This window comes from Hemitrygon akajei, chromosome 2 (genome assembly GCF_048418815.1).
Source record: "Hemitrygon akajei chromosome 2, sHemAka1.3, whole genome shotgun sequence".
Classification (NCBI taxonomy): domain Eukaryota; kingdom Metazoa; phylum Chordata; class Chondrichthyes; order Myliobatiformes; family Dasyatidae; genus Hemitrygon; species Hemitrygon akajei.
The window spans coordinates 195,231,324-195,252,151 of NC_133125.1; the positions used below are offsets into that span (position 1 = coordinate 195,231,324).

The following is a 20,828-nucleotide window of genomic DNA, read 5'->3' on the forward strand; positions in this document are numbered from 1 at the left end:
CACACACATTGATAAAGATCAATCCTGGGCCACACACAGTGATAATGATCTATCCTGGGCCACACACATTGATAATGATCTATCCTGGTCCACACACATTGATAACGATCTATCCTGGGCCACACACATTGATAATGATCTATCCTGGTCCACACACATTGATAATGATCTATCCTGGGCCACACACATTGATAATGATCTATCTTGGTCCACACACATTGATAACGATCTATCCTGGGCCACACACATTGATAATGATCTATCCTGGTCCACACACATTGATAATGATCTATCCTGGGCCACACACATTGATAAAGATCAATCCTGGGCCACACACAGTGATAATGATCTATCCTGGGCCACACACAGTGATAATGATCTATCCTGGGCCACACACATTGATAAAGATCTATCCTGGTCCACACACAGTGATAATGATCTATCCTGGGCCACACACATTGATGAAGATCTATCCTGGTCCACACACAGTGATAATGATCTATCCTGGGCCACACACATTGATAATGATCTATCCTGGGCCACACACATTGATAATGATCTATCCTGGGCCACACACATTGATAATGATCAATCCTGGGCCACACACAGTGATAATGATCTATCCTGGGCCACACACATTGATAATGATCTATCCTGGGCCACACACAGTGATAATGATCTATCCTGGGCCACACACATTGATAATGATCTATCCTGGGCCACACACAGTGATAATGATCTATCCTGGGCCACACACATTGATAATGATCTATCCTGGTCCACACACATTGATAAAGATCGATCCTGGGCCACACACATTGATAATGATCTATCCTGGGCCACACACATTGATAATGATCTATCCTGGGCCACACACATTGATAATGATCTATCCTGGACCACACACATTGATGAAGATCTATCCTGGGCCACACACAGTGATAATGATCTATCCTGGGCCACACACATTGATAATGATCTATCCTGGGCCACACACAGTGATAATGATCTATCCTGGGCCACACACATTGATAATGATCTATCCTGGGCCACACACAGTGATAATGATCTATCCTGGGCCACACACATTGATAATGATCTATCCTGGGCCACACACATTGATAAAGATCGATCCTGGGCCACACACAGTGATAATGATCTATCCTGGGCCACACACATTGATAATGATCTATCCTGGGCCACACACATTGATGAAGATCTACCCTGGGCCACACACAGTGATAATGATCTATCCTGGGCCACACACAGCGATAATGATCTATCCTGGGCCACACGCATTGATAAAGATCGATCCTGGGCCACACACATTGATGAAGATCTATCCTGGGCCACACACATTGATAAAGATCGATCCTGGGCCACACACAGCGATAATGATCTATCCTGGGCCACACACAGCGATAATGATCTATCCTGGGCCACACACATTGATAAAGATCGATCCTGGGCCACACACATTGATAATGATCTATCCTGGGCCACACACATTGATAAAGATCGATCCTGGGCCACACACATTGATGAAGATCTATCCTGGGCCACACACATTGATAAAGATCGATCCTGGGCCACACACAGTGATAATGATCTATCCTGGGCCACACACAGTGATAATGATCTATCCTGGGCCACACACATTGATAAAGATCTATCCTGGTCCACACACATTGATTAAGATCGATCCTGGGCCACACACATTGATTAAGATCGATCCTGGGCCACACACATTGATGAAGATCTATCCTGGGCCACACACATTGATGAAGATCTATCCTGGGCCACACACATTGATGAAGATCTATCCTGGGCCACACACATTGATAATGATCTATCCTGGTCCACACACAGTGATAATGATCTATCCTGGGCCACACACATTGATTAAGATCGATCCTGGGCCACACACATTGATAATGATCTATCCTGGTCCACACACATTGATAATGATCTATCCTGGGCCACACACATTGATAAAGATCTATCCTGGGCCACACACATTGATGAAGATCTATCCTGGGCCACACACATTGATAATGATCTATCCTGGTCCACACACAGTGATAATGATCTATCCTGGGCCACACACATTGATAATGATCTATCCTGGGCCACACACATTGATAATGATCTATCCTGGTCCACACACAGTGATAATGATCTATCCTGGGCCACACACATTGATAATGATCTATCCTGGACCACACACATTGATTAAGATCGATCCTGGGCCACACACATTGATAATGATCTATCCTGGGCCACACACATTGATTAAGATCGATCCTGGGCCACACACATTGATAATGATCTATCCTGGGACACACACAGTGATAATGATCTATCCTGGGCCACACACATTGATAATGATCTATCCTGGGCCACACACAGTGATAATGATCTATCCTGGGCCACACACATTGATAATGATCTATCCTGGTCCACACACAGTGATAATGATCTATCCTGGACCATACACATTGATAATGATCTATCCTGGGCCACACACAGTGATAATAATCTATCCTGGGCCACACACATTGATAATGATCTATCCTGGGACACACACAGTGGTAATAATCTATCCTGGACCACACACATTGATGAAGATCTATCCTGGGCCACACACATTGATAATGATCTATCCTGGGCCACACACAGCGATAATGATCTATCCTGGGCCACACACATTGATAATGATCTATCCTGGACCATACACATTGATAATGATCTATCCTGGGCCACACACAGTGATAATGATCTATCCTGGGCCACACACATTGATAATGATCTATCCTGGGACACACACAGTGGTAATAATCTATCCTGGACCACACACATTGATGAAGATCTATCCTGGGCCACACACATTGATAATGATCTATCCTGGGACACACACATTGATAATGATCTATCCTGGGACACACACAGTGGTAATAATCTATCCTGGACCACACACATTGATAATGATCTATCCTGGGCCACACACATTGATAATGATCTATCCTGGGACACACACAGTGGTAATAATCTATCCTGGACCACACACATTGATAATGATCTATCCTGGGCCACACACATTGATAATGATCTATCCTGGGCCACACACATTGATAACGATCTATCCTGGGCCACACACATTGATAACGATCTATCCTGGACCACACACATTGATAACGATCTATCCTGGGCCACACACATTGATAATGATCTATCCTGGGCCACACACATTGATAATGATCTATCCTGGGCCACACACATTGATAATGATCTATCCTCGGCCACATGCATTGATAATGATCTAACCTGGGCCACACACATTGATAAGGAGTGCTATGACCTGTCTACAACTGTTATTTGTCTTATGTGGGCAAGCCAGTTCTGGATCCACAAAGCTATTCAATCAGGCTCCTGAGGCACAACTTGCCTTTGAAAAAGCCATGCTATTTCTAATCATATTATGTCTCTCCAAATATTCATAAATCCTGTCTCTCAGGATCCTCTCCATCAACTTACTAACCACTGAAGTACGACTCACTGGTCTATAATTTCCTGGGCTAGCTCTACTCCCTTACTTGAATATGGGAACAACGTCCGCAACCCTCCAATCCTCCGGAACTCTCCTTTCCTCACTGATGAGGCAAAGATCATCGCCAGAGGCTCAGCAATCTCAACCTTCGCTTCCCACAGTAGCCTGGGGTACAACCTGTCCCAGGAGCCAGGGTCAGGGATGTCAAATATCGCATCCAAAACATCTTGGAGAGGGAGGGGGTGCAGCCAGATGTCTTGGTACATATTGGTACCAATGACATAGGAAGGAAAAGCAATGAGGTCCTGAAAAGAGAATTTAGGGAGCCCAGTAGAAAGCTGAGAAGCAGGACCACCTGGGTAGTAGTTTCTGAAATGCTACCTGTGCCACATGCCAGTGAGGGTAGAAACAGGATGATTTGGCAGATAAATGCGTGATTGAGAAGCTGGTGCAGGGGGCAGGGCTTCAGGTTCTTGGATCATTGGGATCCCCCTGGGAGAGGTATGACCTGTTCAAAAGTGACGGGTTGCATTCGAACCCGAGGGGGACCAATATTCTCATGGGCAAGTTTGTTAGAGCTGTCGGGAGGGTTTAAACTAATTTGGCACGGGGAGGTGGGAACTGTGTGAAGGGACTCGGGATAGGGCAAATGGTAAAAAATTAAAGACAGCATACAGTCAGACTGTCAGGAAGGGCAGGCAGGTGATGGGGCTCAGTTGTAGCCAACAGGCTGAGTATCAAAACTTTAGGGATGCAGAATCAGAAAGGACAGCAAATACGGTACTCAGGGTGCGGAATCTAAATGCATGGAGTGTAAGAAATAAGGTGGATGATCTTGTTGCATATTACAGATTGCCAGGTATGATGTTGTGGCCAACACTGAATCATGGGTGAAGGATGGTTGTAGCTGGGAGCCGAATGTCCAAGGTTACACGTTATATCGGAGGGATAGGAAGGTAGGCAGAAGGTGGCTCTACTGGTAAAGGGTAGCATTAAATCAGAAGTAACGTGTGAGATATGATGGGAAGGCATTGAATTCTTGTGGGTTTAGTTAGGAAACTGCAAGGGTGAAAGGACCTTGATGGCAGTTATATACAGGCCTCCCAACAATGGAACACAGGTTACAGCAGAAAATAGAAAAAGCTTATCAATAGGAGAATGTTATCGTAGTCATGGGCGATTTTAACATGCAGGTTCAGAATCAGAATCAGAATCAGACTTTAATCGCCAAGTACCTATGCACATACAAGGAATTTACTTCCGGCAGATGTTGTCTCTCTGCTCATAACAATAATAATGATAAATATAAATGAAAATATAGATTATACATACAGGTAGTGCAATCCAAGTAATAGTTAGCCGACAGTTAACCGGCAGTTAACTGTTCAGCAAAGTGACCGCAGTAGGGAAAAAACTTCTCCAGTGCCTATTAGTCTTAGTCTGGAGGGATCTGAAGCGCCTACCAGACGGAAGCAGATCAAACAGTCCGTGCACAGGATGGGAGGAGTCCTTTATGATGTTCCCCACCCTCTTCTTCAACCTGGAAGAGTACAGGTCCACAGTAGAGGACAGGGAGGCTCCAATGATGCGCTCGGCAGTCCTCACTGTGCGCTGTAGTCTGGTTCTATCCTGCTTGGTGGCGGCTCCAAACCACACAATGATGGAGGTGCACAGGACAGACTCAATGACTGCAGTGTAGAACTGCAGCAGCAATTCCTGAGGCAGACCGTATTTCCTCAAGAGCCGCAGGAAATACATCCGCTGCTGGGCCTTCTTCAGGATGGAGCTGATGTTCTGCTCCCACTTCAGATCCTGAGAGATGGTGGTTCCCAGGAACCTGAAGTTCTCCACGGTGGACACAGGGCTGCTGAGGACTGTGAGGGGAGACATAGCGGGGGGATGTCTCCTGAAATCCACTATCATCTCCTTTGTCATTGGGAAAATCATGTTGGGAATGGATCTAAAGAGAGTGAGTTTGTGGAATGCCTACGAGATGGCCTTTTAGAGCAGTTTGTCGCTGAGTGTACTAGGCGATCAGCTATACTGGATTGGGTGTTATGTCGTGAACTGGAGGCGATTAAGGAGCTTATGGTGAAAGAACCCTTAGGAACCAGTGATCACAATATAATTGAGTTCAACTTGAAATTTGAATGTCTGATGTAGCAGTATTTCAGTGGAGTAAGGGAAATTACAGTGGTATGAGAGAGGAGTTGGCCAAAGTAAATTGGAAGGAGCTGCTGGCAGGGATGTCAGCAGAGTAGCAATGATGTGCGTTTCTGGGGAAATGAGGACATATGTATTCCAAAAATAATAAATATTCAAATGGTAAAATAGTACAACCTTGGCTGACAAGGGAAGGCAAAGCTATTGTGAAAGCAAACAAAAGGGCATACAACGAAGCAAAAATTAGTTGAAAGATAGAGGATTGGAATGTTTTTCAAAACTTCCAGAGAGCAACCAAAAAAATCATTAGTAGGGAAAAGATGAAATATGAAAGCAAGCTAGCAAATAATATCAAAGTAGATAGTAAAAGTTTTTGCAAGTCTGTTAAAAATTAAAGAGAATTAAGAGTGAATATAGGACTGCTAGAAAGGAGGCAGGAGAAATAATAATGGGGGACAAGGAGATGGCTGATGAACTAAATGAGTATTTTGCGTCAGTCTTCACTGCAAGCAGTTACTATTACAAGAGAGAAGGTGCTCAGAAAGCTGATAGACATAAAGGTACATAAGTCACCCAGACCAAAGGAACAGCACCCTAGGACTCTGAAAGAGGTGGTGTTACAGATTGTGGTGGCATTAGAAATGATCTTTCAAAAATCATTGGACTCTGGCATGGTGCCAGAGGACTGGAAAACTGCAAATGTGACTCCACTTTTTAAGAAAGGAGGAAGGCAGCAGAAAGGGAATTATAGACCAGTTAGCCTGACCTCAGTGGTTGAGAGAATGTTGGATTCAATTGTGAAGGATGAAGTTATGGAGTACTTGGTGACACAGCACAAGATAGGACAAAGTCAGCTTGGTCTCCTTCAGGGAAAATCCTGCCTGATGAACATGTTGGAATTCTTTGAGGAGATTGCAAGAAGGATAGATAAAGGGGATGCAGTGGATGTTGGACTTTCAAAAAGCCTTTGACAAGGTACCACACACGAGGCTGTTTACCAAGTTAGAGAACAGGAAATTACACATGGTTAGTGCATTGGCCAACTGGTAGGACGGTTGCTACCAGTGACTAGTGGTGTTCTGCAGCAGTTGGTGTTGGGACCCGTTCTTTTTACGCTGTATGTAAATGATTTAGATGATGGCATAGAAGGCTTTGTTAAGAAGTTTGCAGATGATATGAAGATTGGCGGTGGGGCAGGTAGTGTTGAGGAAACAGGTAGGATGCAGAAGGACTTAGACAGATTAGGAGAATGGGCAAGAAAGTGGCAAATGAAATACAATGTTGGGAAATGCATGGTAATGCACATTGGTAGTAGAAATATATGTGCAGACTATTTTCTAAACGGGGAAAAATCCAAAAATCTGAGATGCAAGGGGACTTTGGAGTCCTTGTGCAGAACACCCTGAAGGTTAACTTGCAGGTTGAGTCGGTGGTGAGGAAGGCAAACACAATGTTGGCATTCATTTCAAGAGGTCTAGAATACAAGAGCAGGGATGTGATGCCGAGGCTTTGTAAGGCACTGGTGAGGCCTCACCTTTAGTACTGTGATCAATTTTGGGCTCCTCATCTTAGAACAGTTCTAATGGCGTTGGAGAGGGTCCAGAGGGGGATCACAAGGATGAGTCCAGGAATGAAAGGGTTATCAGATGAGGAACGTTTCATGGTTCTGGGTCTGTACTCACTGGAATTCAGAAGGGTGAGGGGGGAATCTCATTGAAACATTTCAAATGTTGAAAGGCTTAGACAAAGTACATGTGGAAAGGGTGTTTCCCAATGTGGGAGAGTCCAGGACAAGAGGGCACATCCTCAGCGTGGAACAGCGCACTTTCAAAACAAATGCGGAGCAATTTCTTTCAACAGAGGATGATGAATTTGTGGAATTTGTTGCCACATGCAGCTGTGGTGGTGTATTTAAGGCAGAGATTGATGGGTTCTTGATTGGGCATGGCATCAAAGGTTATGGGGAGAAGGCTGGGAACTGGGGTTCTGGAGGAAAAAGAAAAGGATCAGCCATGATTGAATGGCGGAGCAGACTCGATGGGCCAGATGGCCTAATTCTGATCCTATGTCACGGTCTATATGATTCAAAGCCGAGATCCTGGCTCTATCTGTCTCATAACAGCTCCTCATGTTCTGCCTGGGCAGCCTACAACCTGGTGGCATGAACATTGAATTCTCAAACTTCCGGTAGTCGCTCCCTCTCTGTCACTTTTCCTATTTAATTGTCTCTCTCCTCCTGATCCACTAGCCCCATCACCCTATCTCTTTCCCCTCCTTCCCCACCCTCTCCATCTGCCCATCCCCCACACACTCCTCCCCACCCTCTCCATCTGCCCATCCCCCACACACTCCTCCCCACCTCCCTCCCTTTACTCCGAGGTCCACTTTCCCCTCCTGTCAGATTCCAAAATCTTCAGCCCTTTGTCACTGACACCTCTCACCTCCCAGTATCTGACACATTTCCACCCCTCCCTCATCTATTACCCCTCACCTGGATCCACCCGTCACCTGCCCATTTCCCTCGAAGTAACCGGACACACTGGGAGTCTCCAGCGTTTTGTGTGTAACCATCACAACATGTCCCGTGTTACCAAGATTCACCCTGACCTCCCTCTGCCAGTCAGCACCACCACCACTTGCCCCAGTTACCCTGTCAGTCCCGGTGGACTTTAGCACCCGGGGGAGCCGGGGAGCTCAGGACCCGCCGCCCGCGGCTGCTGCTGAATCCGCAGTGTTTCTGTTCCGTTGACGGATGCAGTGAATGAGTTAAAATTAATGAATCGATAATTCTCACATCGTGTTTATTTCACTCTCCGCACATTTATATTTACACTGACTGACTCCTGATGCCGGTCCCGGACCCGACCCGTTTACAGACCTGGAGCGGAACTGGAGCAGATTCTCAGCCACTGGTTTATATCCAAAGTCCAGAAGTAAGGATAAAGTGTCTCCGTGAATTTATTCCCAGTGAAGGTGTGGAGATGGGACTTGGTCTCTGCGTTGTAAAATGAAATTGTCCCGGACTCATAACTGAGATAAACTCCCACCCTCCTGGGGATGGGACGGGCAGGGAGACGGGACACAGGGGAGGTGAAAACATTCATCTCGTCCTCAAGCCGCCTGATGACCCAGATTCCAGTCTCCGGACTCAGTCCGACCCATCCCTTCCTCTTCACAGACCCTGCGGCGACTCCCAGATCCCAGCGCCGATTCCCCGTCACCTCCACCTCCCAGTAATGTCTCCCCGATGTGAATCCCTCCGATCCCAGCACACAAGGCCAGTATGTGAACCTCTTCCCGGTGTCAGGGAGATCCCTCTGGGTCCTGGTACATCTCACACTCTTCCGATCCTCAGACACCTCGAGCCACGGACTCACCGTTTCCACATCCAGGGTGACAGAGACTGGGGGTGAAGCAGAGGATTAGAGAGTCCCCGGGGATAGGGGGGAGACTCGGGCAGACTCGGGGGAGAGGCTGCTGGGCCTCAGGCACAGTCAGGTGGGCGACAGGACCCTTTCCTGGGGTTTTACCCAAACACAGCAGATGGATAACCAGCATCTTCCCGAGATTTTTTCTTGACATGGAGAGCAAATTTTTCCCGATCAACACACACAAAATTCTGGAGGATCGCAGCGGGTCAAGCGGCATGTGTTAAGGGAGATGTACAGTCGATGTTTCAAGCCGAGACCTTACCTCCGAAATGGAAAGAAAGTTGGGGGTTAACAGCGGAAATGGATGTGAGAAAGGGGTGGAGCAACAACTGAATGAGGATGAGGTGAGTGGAGGCATTTAAAATGGAGGTAAGGCCAAATTCATTAGTGCTGACCAACTCACTTGAATTATCTTGTTCCACTTGCCTGTATTTGCTCATTATTCTTTTAACCCTTTCCTACCCATGTACCTGTCCAAGCAGGAGCTGGAGGAACTCAGCAGGGAATGCAGCTTCCATGGAAAAAGATAAAGTCGACGTTTTGGGCCAAAACCCTTTGACATAACTGGAGGGAAAAAAAGCTGAGGAGTAGATTTACAAGGTTGGGGGGGAAAGGAGAGAGAACCAGCAAGTGACAGGTGAAACCTGGAGGGGGAGGGATGAAGTAACACGGTTGTTGGTAAGATGTGCTGAGAGAGGGAAAGGGGATGGGATAGGTTGTTCCTCCAAGCTAAGTGCGGCCTTATTCCGACAGTGGAGGAGGCCATGGATGGACATAGCAGAATGGGAATGGGAAGTGGAATTAAAATGGGTGCCATTGGGAGATCCCACTTGTTCTGGCGGACAGAACGTAGATGCTCGGCCAAGCAGTCTGTCAATCCACAGTGGATCTCACCGATATACAGGAGGCCACACCGGGAACACCGAGCTCAGGATATGACCCCAACAGACTCAGGTCAATTGTCACCTCACCTGGAAGGAATGTTTAAGCCTTGGATGGTAGTGAGGGATGAGGTGTAGGGCAGGTGGAGGACTTGTTCTGCTTGTAAGGATCAGAGCCAGGACGGACATCAGTGGGGAGGGATGAATGGACAAGGGAATCACGTAGGGAGTGATCCCTGTGGAAAGCAGAAATTGGGGGTGGTGTGGGAGTGAAGAAGTGCTTGGTGGTGGGATCCCATTGAAGCTGGCAGAAATTTTGGAGAATTATGTGTTATACGCAGTGTCTGGTGGGGTGGTAGATGAGGACAAGAGGAACCCTATCCTTGCTAGGGTGGTGGAGGATGGGGTAAGAGCAGACATGCATGAAATGGAAGAGATGCAGTTGAGGGCAGTATTGATGGTGAAGGAACGGAAGCCCCGTTCTTTGAAAAAGTAGAGCATTTCCTTCATTGTAGATTGAAAAGTCTCATCCCGAGAGCAGTGGCAGAGGAGATGGAGGAACTGAGAGAAGGGGATGGCGGTTTTATAAGTAGCAGGGTGGGATGAGGTATAGAGCAGGTAGCTGTGAGAGCCCATGGGTTTGTAATAGACACTGGTGGATAAACTTTCTCTGGAGATTGACACAGTGAGATCAACAAAGGGAAGGGAAGCATCAGAAATGGACCAGGTGAATTTGAGAGCAGGGTGTAAGTTGGAGGCAAAGTGGATGAAGTCGACAAGCTCGATGTGGGTGCAGGAAGGAACACCAATGCAGTCGTCAACGTAGTGTAGGAAAAGTGTGGGTGGTCACCAGTGTGGGCTTGAAACATAGACTGTTCCATGTAGCCGACAAACAGGCAGGCATAGCCGGGACCCACGCGAGTGCCTATGACAACACATTTTGTCTAAATGCAGTGGGAGGAGCCAAAGGAGAAGTTATTGAGAGTGAGGACAAGTTCCACTGAGCGGAGGAGAGTGGTGGTGGAGGGGAACTGGTTAGTTCTGGTGTCCAGAAAAAAATGGAGAGGTTAGAGGCCTTTCCTGTCCAGATGTATTTTCAATCGTTGTAACTGTACCCACCTCCACGGTTTCCTTTGGCAGCCTCCTGAGCTCCAGGAAAAAGACCCAGAATATCCAGCCTCTCCTTATAATCCAAACCCTCCAGTCCCAGTAACATCCTTGTAAATCTGTTTTATACCCTCTCTGTTTAATAGAAACATAGAAAACCTGCAGCACAATACAGGCCCTTCAGCCCACAAAGTTGTGCCAAACTTGTCCCTGTCTTAGAAATTACTAGGCTTACCTACAGCTCTCTATTTTACTAAACTCCATGTACCTCTAAAAGCCTCTTAAAAGACCCTATCGTATCCGCCTCCACCACCGTTGCCGGCAGCCCATTCCACGCACTCACCACTCTCTGAGTAAAAAACTTACCCCTGACATCTCCTCTGTACCTACTCCCCAGCACCTTAAACCTGTGTCCTCTTATGGCAACCATTTCAGCCCTGGGAAAAAGCCTCTGACTATCCACACAATCAATGCCTCTCATCATCTTATACACCTCTATCAGGTCACCCATCATCCTCTGTTGCTCCAAGGAGAAAAGGTCGAGTTCACTCAACGTATTCTCATAAGGCATGCTCCCCAATCTAGGCAACGTCCTTGTAAATCTCCTCTGCACCCTTTCTATGGCTTCCACATCCTTCCTGTAGTGAGGCAAACAGAACTGAGCACAGTTCTCCAAGTGGGGTCTGATCAGGGTTCTATATAGCTGCAACATTACCTCTTGGCACCTAAACTCAATTCCACGATTGAATACACCGTATGCCTTCTTAACCACAGAATATGACATCCTTAATGACATCCGTCTTATAGTAAATTCACCAGAACTGTACAGAATGATCCAAATCATAAAGACAAGAAAGAGTGTGGATGCTGGAACTCCAAAACAACACACACAAAATCTCAGACCGAAACATCAACGGTTAATTCAGTTCCATTGATGCTGCCTGACCTGCTGAGTTCCTCCAACATTTTGTGTGTGTTGCTTGGATTTCCAGCGTCTGCAGATTTTCTCTTGTTTAATTATAAAGCTTTTGACACATTGCCCTTCATAAATGAAAGTATTGAATACAGGAGATGGATGTTATGCTGAAGTTGTATGAGATGTTGGTGAGGCATAATTTGGAGTGTTGTGTACAGTTTTGGTCACCTACCTACAGGAAAGATGTAAATAAGGATGAAAGAGAACAGAGAATATCTACAGGGATGTTGCTCAGACTGGAGGACCTGAGTTATAAGGAAAGATTGAACAGGTTAGGACATTATTCCTCTAAGGTAGAAGACTGAGGGGAGGTGAGAGAGGTACAGTATACAAAATTATGAGGAGAGTAAATGCAAGCTGGCTTTTTCCACGGAGGTTGGGTGGGACTACAACTGGAGGTCATGTGTGAGGGTGAAAGGTGAAAAGTTTAAGGGGAACATGAGGGGAAATTTCTTTACTCAGAGGATTGTGAGAGTGTGGGAAGAGCTGCCAGTGCAAGTTTACACATGTAAACTCGATTTCAATGTTTAAGAGAGGTTTGGACAGATACATGGATCGCAGAGGTGTGGACGGCTATGGTAACAGTGAAGACTGAAGGGAGTAGGCAGTTTAAATGTGACGGCATGAACTAGATGGGCCAAAGGGCCTGTTTCAGTTCTGTACTTTTCTATCCTCTATGACTCTAGTACAAGGGCAAAGTGGTTATTTAGTTAATTAGTCATTGTAAAATGTCCTGTGGTTCGGCTAGTGTTGAAGAGCTAGTGTTGCTGTGTGGTGCAGCTTGGGGATTGGGACGGCCTGTTTCACATTGTCTCTAAATAAATAAATAACCTCTTCACTGTCCATGAAACCACCAATTTTAGAGTCCTTCACAAACCTACTAAACACGTCACCTACATTCTCTCCAAATCATTTGTATGAATGATGAAGAACAGTGGACCCAGCACCGATCCCTGCAGAACAACCACTGGTCACAGGACTCCACCCAGACAACTCTATATCCTATTCCAGATCGTACTGTATCCCATGTGATCTAACTCTCTGCTACCATGTCAAATCCCTCGCTAAACTCCATGGAGATGATGTCCCTGATTAGTCCTCGCCTTTCGAAATGAATGTAGATCCTGTCTCTCAGAATCCCCTCCATTAATGTATTCTCCACTGACATTAGGCTCACCGGTCTGTACTTCCCAGGTTATTCCCGAAAGTCTATCTTCAATAAAGGTTCAGCATTAGTGTCCCTCCAGTCTTCTGGTCCCTCACCCACAGCTATCAATGACACACATCTCCAAAATGGGCCCCACACTCTCCTCCCGAGCTTCCCACAATTTCCTGGGATACAGTTGATCAGGACCTGGGGATTTATCGACCTTTCTGCATTTTAGGACCTGCAGCACATTTGCTTCCATAATGTAGTAGAAAATGAGGTCGATCATCTTCTGTAACACAGGGGAATTGAGGGGTTATAAGGTTATGAGGGGTTAGATTGAGCAGATGGTTGAAAACTTCTTCCCACAGGAGGGGGATCAAATACAAGAGGTCACATGTCTGAGGTGAGAGGAAGGAGTTTAAAGGTGAGTTTATTTGAACAGTGAGTGGTTGATGTTGGAACTTGCTGCCAGAGGAGGTGATGGAATCAGATACAATCACTGCGTTTAAGAGACACTTCAAGAGACAAGGCACAGAAGGAGACTGACCTAATGCCAGCCAATGGGATGAGTGTAGATGGGTAAATAGGTCAGCACAGAGGTGATGGGGCGAAGGGTACATTTCTGTGTTGTTAGACGATGACTCTGTGATTTTAAATGAACTGAATGACTGAGACCCCACAGCCTCCAGTGCAGAGAATTCCAGATACTCCATCCTCTGAGGGTTCACCCATCCTGTGACAGTGACCCCTGACCCTCGACCCCTCAGACAGGGGAAACATCCCCCCCTGCATCCTGCCTGTTGGGCCCCGAGAGAGTTTTGTGTTTCCCTGAGATCTCCTCTCATTCTTCTAAACAGAGAACAGAGAACATAGAACAGTACAGAAACAGGCCCTTCATTCTATAGATGTGACTGATCAATGCTGGCATCAATTCCTCTTCTGTACCAGATCCCCAAGCTGCAAACTGTCGACCTTTAAAAATTGTATCTGACTCCACCTTAAATACATCCAATAATCATGCCTCACACAATCTGCTGGAGGAACTCAGTGTGTCGAGCAGCATCTGTGGGAGGAAAGGGACTGTCGATGTTTCATGTCAAAACCCGACATCAGGACTGAGAGTGGAGTTGGGAGATGGCCAGTATACAGTTCCTCCAGCATTTTGTGTTTGTTGATTTGGATTTCGAGCATCTGCAGACTTTTTCCTGTTTATGACAATGGGAACCATTAGGGGAGAGATGAATGGCAGATGGAACCAGGACCAGATGGGGGAGGGGTGGAAAGCCTGTGGTGAACTGTGTGTGTAGATGGAAACAGAAGGTGAAGGGGGATGAATATGGGTGATAAGGGTCTCCTTTCCCACAAACCCACTCCCCACAGCCCCTCATTAGGACAGAAGATGAATTTGCAGAGACCCTGGCAGATATATTTGCTTCTCATTTCACCGCAGGTGAGCTGCTGGAAGACTGGAGGGTGGCTCAGTTCGAGCCTTCAGTTAAGAAGGGCTAGACGGTCATACCAGGGAAGTCCAGTCCTTAAGCCGAACGTCAGTGGTGGGGAAGTTTCTGAGAGATAGGATGGAACAGCATTTGGAAAGACGAGGACTGATCAGGGACAGTCAGCACGGTGTTGTGCATGGAAAATCACGTCTCACAAATTCCAGTTTGTCGAAGAGGTGACAGAGAGGATTGACCAGGACAGGGTGGTAGACATTGTCCACATGAACTTCACCAAGGCCTTTGATGTTGATCACAGACCACACTTGGAGTATTGTGTGCATTTCTGGGTCCCCGACTCTGGGAAGGATGTCACTACAGGAGGATGTTAGCAGGACTGGAGGGCCTGGGGTAAAAGGAGAGACTGCATAAGCTGGGGCTATGATGGATGATGGGGGTGAACCCCTTTTCGAGGTATATAAAATCATGGAGCAGATGTGAAGTGTATACACATGGTCTCTTTCCCCGGAATAGAGTCCAAAAGCACAGGGCAGAGATACAAGAGAAAGTTTAAGCGATCTGTGAGGGATGTGAGTTCATATGGAATTTGTTGCCAGAGGAAGCCGTAGAAACAGATATAAATGAAATATTTTTAAATATATTAGACAGGTACACAGATAGGAAATGGTTGGAGGAATATGGGACAAACACACGGAAATGTGTCTGTTTCTATGGCGATGTGTCCCACTCTGATGGTGCATTTGGATATCTGTCTGTGTGTGAGTAAATATCAGTGAGTGTGTGTTCACGTTGAAGGTGAGGGTCACATTGAAGTATTGTATGTTACAGTGTGTCTTCACATGTCCAGTGTGTGTTGGCAATGTGTGGCACGTGTGTGAATTGTTCAAGTAAAATACATTTACTGTGTCTGAAGAGAGAGAATAGTTTCCATGTCACTGAGGGGACTAACAATGTGCGATGCTGAGGCTCTGACTACAGTCTGCCAATCCTTCCTGTGTATGTGTGTGAGGGAGATTTGCCAGACCAGTTATGCTGTGTGGGCTTCTCCCATCGTTCACCGAGATCAATGCTGATTGGTGTGTCCGGGTTCAGTCTGACGATGCTTCAATGTGGTGGTTTGATCACAACAGTGAGACTGGCGAGTCCAGCAGGGGGCAGAGCTGAGTCAATCAGACTGCGGTCACGGACAGGTCAGACAGGGTGAGTGGCTCGAAGGACTGGTGTATTTTTCTGACAATCCCTGTCACCACAGTGATACCAGATTTTATCCACTTTAATGACATTAATGAAACGTTAATTCCAGAGCTACTGTGGCAGGATTCAAGCGCAAGCATTGACATTTTTTCCAGTATGAATGGGATCAGGATGCAGTGGTTCATCTAACAGTCCCGTGAATTGGTTATATTTTGCCCCAGTGTTGGTGTGTTCAGGGGTCTGACATCTCCAGATGATCATGTGACAGTGATACCTCCCTGCAGGTGGGGTTAGGGCCAGAATAAACCACTTCCCCTTCAGCCTATTATTACAGCCAAATGTTGTGTCTAATTATTAATTAATTGTGTCTGAAACAAGAACAAATGAATCTGTATGTTTTACCTTGCTTAATGCCATGAAATGCTTCTCCCAATGCTGTGTCGAACAAGTAGGGGTGATAGAATTTTCCAGCCAGTAGGGCACCGTCTGTCACTGACAATGTCTGGGCATCATCACTGCTCCTGTAAATATTATACAGCTGGTTATAAACTGAGCATCAGCGATATTTGAATTATTTTAGAAATCCATACAGAGTTTCAGTAAAGACCATGTCCTACCTTCTCTTCCAACGAGCTTCCTCCTGAAATAAATCAAACACATATCTCAGCTGACTGAGACTGACCATCGGCATCCCAACAGCAGCAATCTGAGACAGGTTATTAAAAGCTGCCGGGAGCTTAGGAGGATGATGGCGCGTACCGGCGACTACTTTGCTAACATCTTTGGAAACATCTCTATTTCTATCTTCAGTATCTCTATTTTTCCCTTTCAGGGTTCTTTTGAAGACCCTGACCTGGAGTTACACGCTGCCTTCGGTTCTTTCGGAGAATGAGACCCACTCTCGGGGTCTCACGACTGGCCACTGTTCGATATATCGAGGACACGGCCTAGAAGACTAGCACACCTTCAGAGTTCCAGGATTTTGTGGCTCTGGAAGTGGGCGGACTCGAGGTCGGTGCCTCTGCGGGGGAATCGGTGTGTCGTGGGAGATGGAAGATTGAAAACAACAAGCTGGCTGCTGGGTGAGTGACCCGAGACCCGAGTTGTTTTGGAACAGAGCTTGAGAAAAACAACACAACAGACTTTCAACATCGTAAATCAGTGAGTTGTTTGTTATGTGTCCCCTCTCACTGTGAAACAGGTCGCCTCTTTTTCCCTTTTTAGGGAGAGAGAGCCTGTGTTCTGTTGAATTACTGGGTGAACAAGTAATCTTTGGGCTACTGCAAGTCTGTGTCTTTACTGACGCTTTGCTTGAGTGCTCGGTGGGGGGTGCTGATGTTTTTTTGCTGGTGGGGGAGGGGGTCGTTGCCTGCTGATGATTATGCGTGGGAGGGGAGAGCTGGGGGGGCTTTGGGGCTCTAACATTTAACTGTCATTCGTTCTTTGGGGCACTCCTTCATTTTCATGGATGTTCGTGTCGAAAAAGAATTTCAGGATGTATATTGTATACATTTCTCTGACATTAAATGTACCTTCGAAACTTTGAAAACTCTCACTAAACTCACTCCTACTGGCACACACGGAGAAAGAGGGACACAGAACCTCAGGAGAAAGTACAAGGAATATGTATGAAATTTATACCATTACTGGGAGGAGGGAACTTACAGGAGAGATGGAAAGTTTGTGTATTTTTATCTGGATACGATGTCAGGGAGGATCAGATGCCTAACATTCAGAATGGATTTGATGGGGTGGAGTGGAGAAAATATTTCTCCTTGTGTCAGACCAAAAGCAAAGACAAAGCATCAGTTGGTTGTTAATAAAACCCACAAGAAATCTGGTGAAGAGAATATCAGAAACACACTCACAGCCTGTGACTGTAACTGGGTGTTACTCTGAGTCTAAGAGGATATTATACGTGGGAATCACAGAAACGATCACCAGCTCAGTGCTCTGATCAGAGTAACTCATTCCCGAGAAAGTTGCAGACTGTCCTGAGATGTACAGATGTTGTGGGAGGCCGGTTTGGGACAATTACAATTCTGAACAGTCAGGATGTCCACATTGTGGAAATCAGTTTCCAACTACAGTATTTGTGACAAAATGCATCATGTTGTGTCTGGGCACTTTTACAGATCCAAACTGAAATCTCTCACCATCAGGAATGTGATATTTTCTTGTTGATCCATTTGTTCCTGTAACTTTGAAATTTTCTCCTGGATAGAATTTAAATTCTCTTGAATCTCTCGAAGATTTTTTTCCATTGGATTCAGAATCCTCTCCTCTTCTTCCCTGAGATCTCGGAGTACACGCTGCTCTTTCTCAGTGAGAACCCGGCGCAGTTCAGCAAAATGGGTTGTGATCTGGGACTGAAGGCTGTGTGACTGTTCCTGTCAATGAAAGGAGAGGCTAGTTTACTATTTGAGACTAATGTTGTATTTCTTTCTGCCCACTGAAGTCTATGCTGGTTCTCAGCACAATCCCCTACATCACATTCACCCACGTGTGACTGTTCCTGTCAATGAAAGGAGAGGCTAGTTTACTATTTCAGGCTACTTTTTGTATTTCCTTCTGACATGGAAAGTAGCCATTCAGCCCATTAAAGTCTATGCTGGTTCAAAGAACAATCCCCTCCATCACATTCCCCCACGTCTCCCTGAAACATATACTCCGTCTCTGACCCACTAACTCCGACCTGATTCACAGACCACCCAACGTCACAAGGTTAATTACAGTCGCCAATTTACCGTTCAACCATGCAATGTCGGCTAAAGGAAGGTACTGGATACGGGGAGAACATGCAAACTCCACGCAGACAGCTCCAGGGGTCAGGATCGATCCCAGGTTACTGGAGCTGGGATACTCTGCTATTCTGCATTAAAGGGAAAAAACTACACAGCGAATTTGTAAATTCTGCACAGGAGTCTCACCCGAACTCCAGAAATCTTCTCTTTCTGTTGTTGCTCCATTTCCTCGAAGTCTGATTTCTTTTTAGCGAGAGAGTCTAAGGAAGATTTAACCCGACCCTGGGAATCAGAGAGTGAAGACATTAGACCAAAATATGCAACTAAGTAAACAGTTGATCAAAAACGGATTAGTTTTACCTTGTAGATTTCAACGGCTTCGTTAACCGGCATGAAGTTGTGAGACTTGTGTTCCCGCGCAGTCGCACAGATCAGGCAGATCAGTGTTTCGTCCGTCTCACAAAACAGCTTCAGTTCTTCCTCATGTTTCTCGCAGTGAAGTTTCTTTTCCTTCTGTTTCGGATTCAGGTTTAATTTTCGAGCTTTCTCAGACAGATTTGCTAAGGCCCGACTGGCCCTGAGGGTGCGGTCCGCAAACTCCTCTCTACATTCCGGGCAGGAGTTTCTCTCCTCCCTTTCCCAACACCGTGTGATGCAGGAGCGGCAGAAGTAGTGACCACACTCCAGTATAACCGGATCGGTGAAGAAATCCAGGCAGATGGGACAAATTACCTCCTCGGTCCAACTCCCGACCTGTCCTTTCGAAGCCATGTTAACTCCCGGTACTTCCTGGTTCAGGATCCTTTCACCCTCGGGGAGTTGCTGAACGCCTGCGGTACCGCGATTGTCCACCAGGGGCGCTGCGGTCTCGGGAATGAATGTTCCTTTTCAGTTTTCGCATTTTCCCCTCTCCCTCCTACTTTCAAATCTCTTACTATCTTTCGGTTAGTCCTCACGAAGGGTCTCGACCCGAAACGTCGACGGTGCTTCTCCCATAGATGCTGCCTGGCCTGCTGTGTTCCACCAGTATTTTGTGTGTGTTCCTTTTCAGTGAAGCAAGAATCGTGTTCATTTCCACAGCAGGGATCAGAAACACATTAAACAAGTCTAACATAGATAAAGCCGGAGAGAAGAGCTTGGTTCAGTCTACGGCAGAACTGAAAGGGCAAGTCCTGAAAAGAGAGACAGAAGGGACTGTAAATGCAAGAATCTGGAAGGAACTAAGCGAGTCAGACAGCATTTGTGGAGAAAAATAGACAGAAGATATTCTGGGTTGAGACAGTCCAGATGAAGGATCTCGACCTGAAATGTTGATTATCCATTTCTCTCCACAGATGCTGCCTGTCCCTCGGTGTACCTCAAAAAGTTTATTTTGTTTTTACCTCTGGAGGACTAAAGAGAGACTGAGGTGTAAAAACGGTGATTAATGTAAATTTGTAGCAACTATTAAATCAGTTAATGGTATGGGACACGGGATGTGGAGAGAATCTGCTGTGAGGAGCCTGATGCTGTGGCGATGACAAAGATGTGTCTGCAGGAATCACCACAGGACTGGACATTGTACGTCACAGTGTGGAAAACATTCAACTCCTGATTTCCATTTCCCTGCTTGACTTCACCACATACGGCCCGGCTCCAAAGGTCCGGTCTCACTTGTTCTGAACAGGGTCCACGTGTGGAAATGATTTCCCCGCCTGTCTTCTAAACCCCATCAGCCCCAGAGAGCAGGGGCACTGGGCTGGAATCTCCACTCACAAACGCAGGAGATTCTGCAGATGCTGGAATTCCAGAGCATCACACACAATATCCTGGAGGAACTCAGCCGGTCAGGCAGCATATGGAGAGGAATAAACAGCATTGAAGGGTCTCAGTCTGAAACGATGACTGTTATCCTCTCCACAGCTGCTGCCTGACCCCCTGAGTTCCTCCAGTATTTTGAGTGTGTTGCTCTGCAATCTCCACGTCGCTGAGTCTGACAGTCTTCATCAGGCAGCGTCCACAACAGCAGCTCGAGGGACAGAGGGACTGGGGGTTGGGTTGTGGGTGTGGGGACCAGTCTCCCACTTAAACACGGTTCAGATGGAACAGCACAGAAAGAACCTGCCAGACAGCAGTGGTGAGTTTCGGGAACAAGACAGTTTATTCAGACCCGGTTACAGTGAACATCGGGGAACACTT

The 20,828-nt window shown here is 46.4% G+C and overlaps 1 protein-coding gene across 1 annotated transcript; it reads right to left on the reverse strand.

The window, feature by feature from the left end:
• Positions 1 to 8,505: 8,505 nt before the first annotated feature.
• Positions 8,506 to 19,421, reverse strand: LOC140719747 (nuclear factor 7, brain-like). Its single transcript, XM_073034587.1, has 6 exons — positions 19,011 to 19,421; positions 18,837 to 18,932; positions 18,063 to 18,296; positions 16,524 to 16,546; positions 16,309 to 16,427; positions 8,506 to 9,113 (listed from the first exon to the last, which is right to left on the reverse strand). Exons 1-6 carry the CDS (start codon positions 19,419 to 19,421, stop codon positions 8,581 to 8,583), a joined length of 1,416 nt encoding a protein of 471 aa, XP_072890688.1. The 3' UTR covers positions 8,506 to 8,580.
• Between the last annotated feature and the right edge of the window lie 1,407 nt (positions 19,422 to 20,828).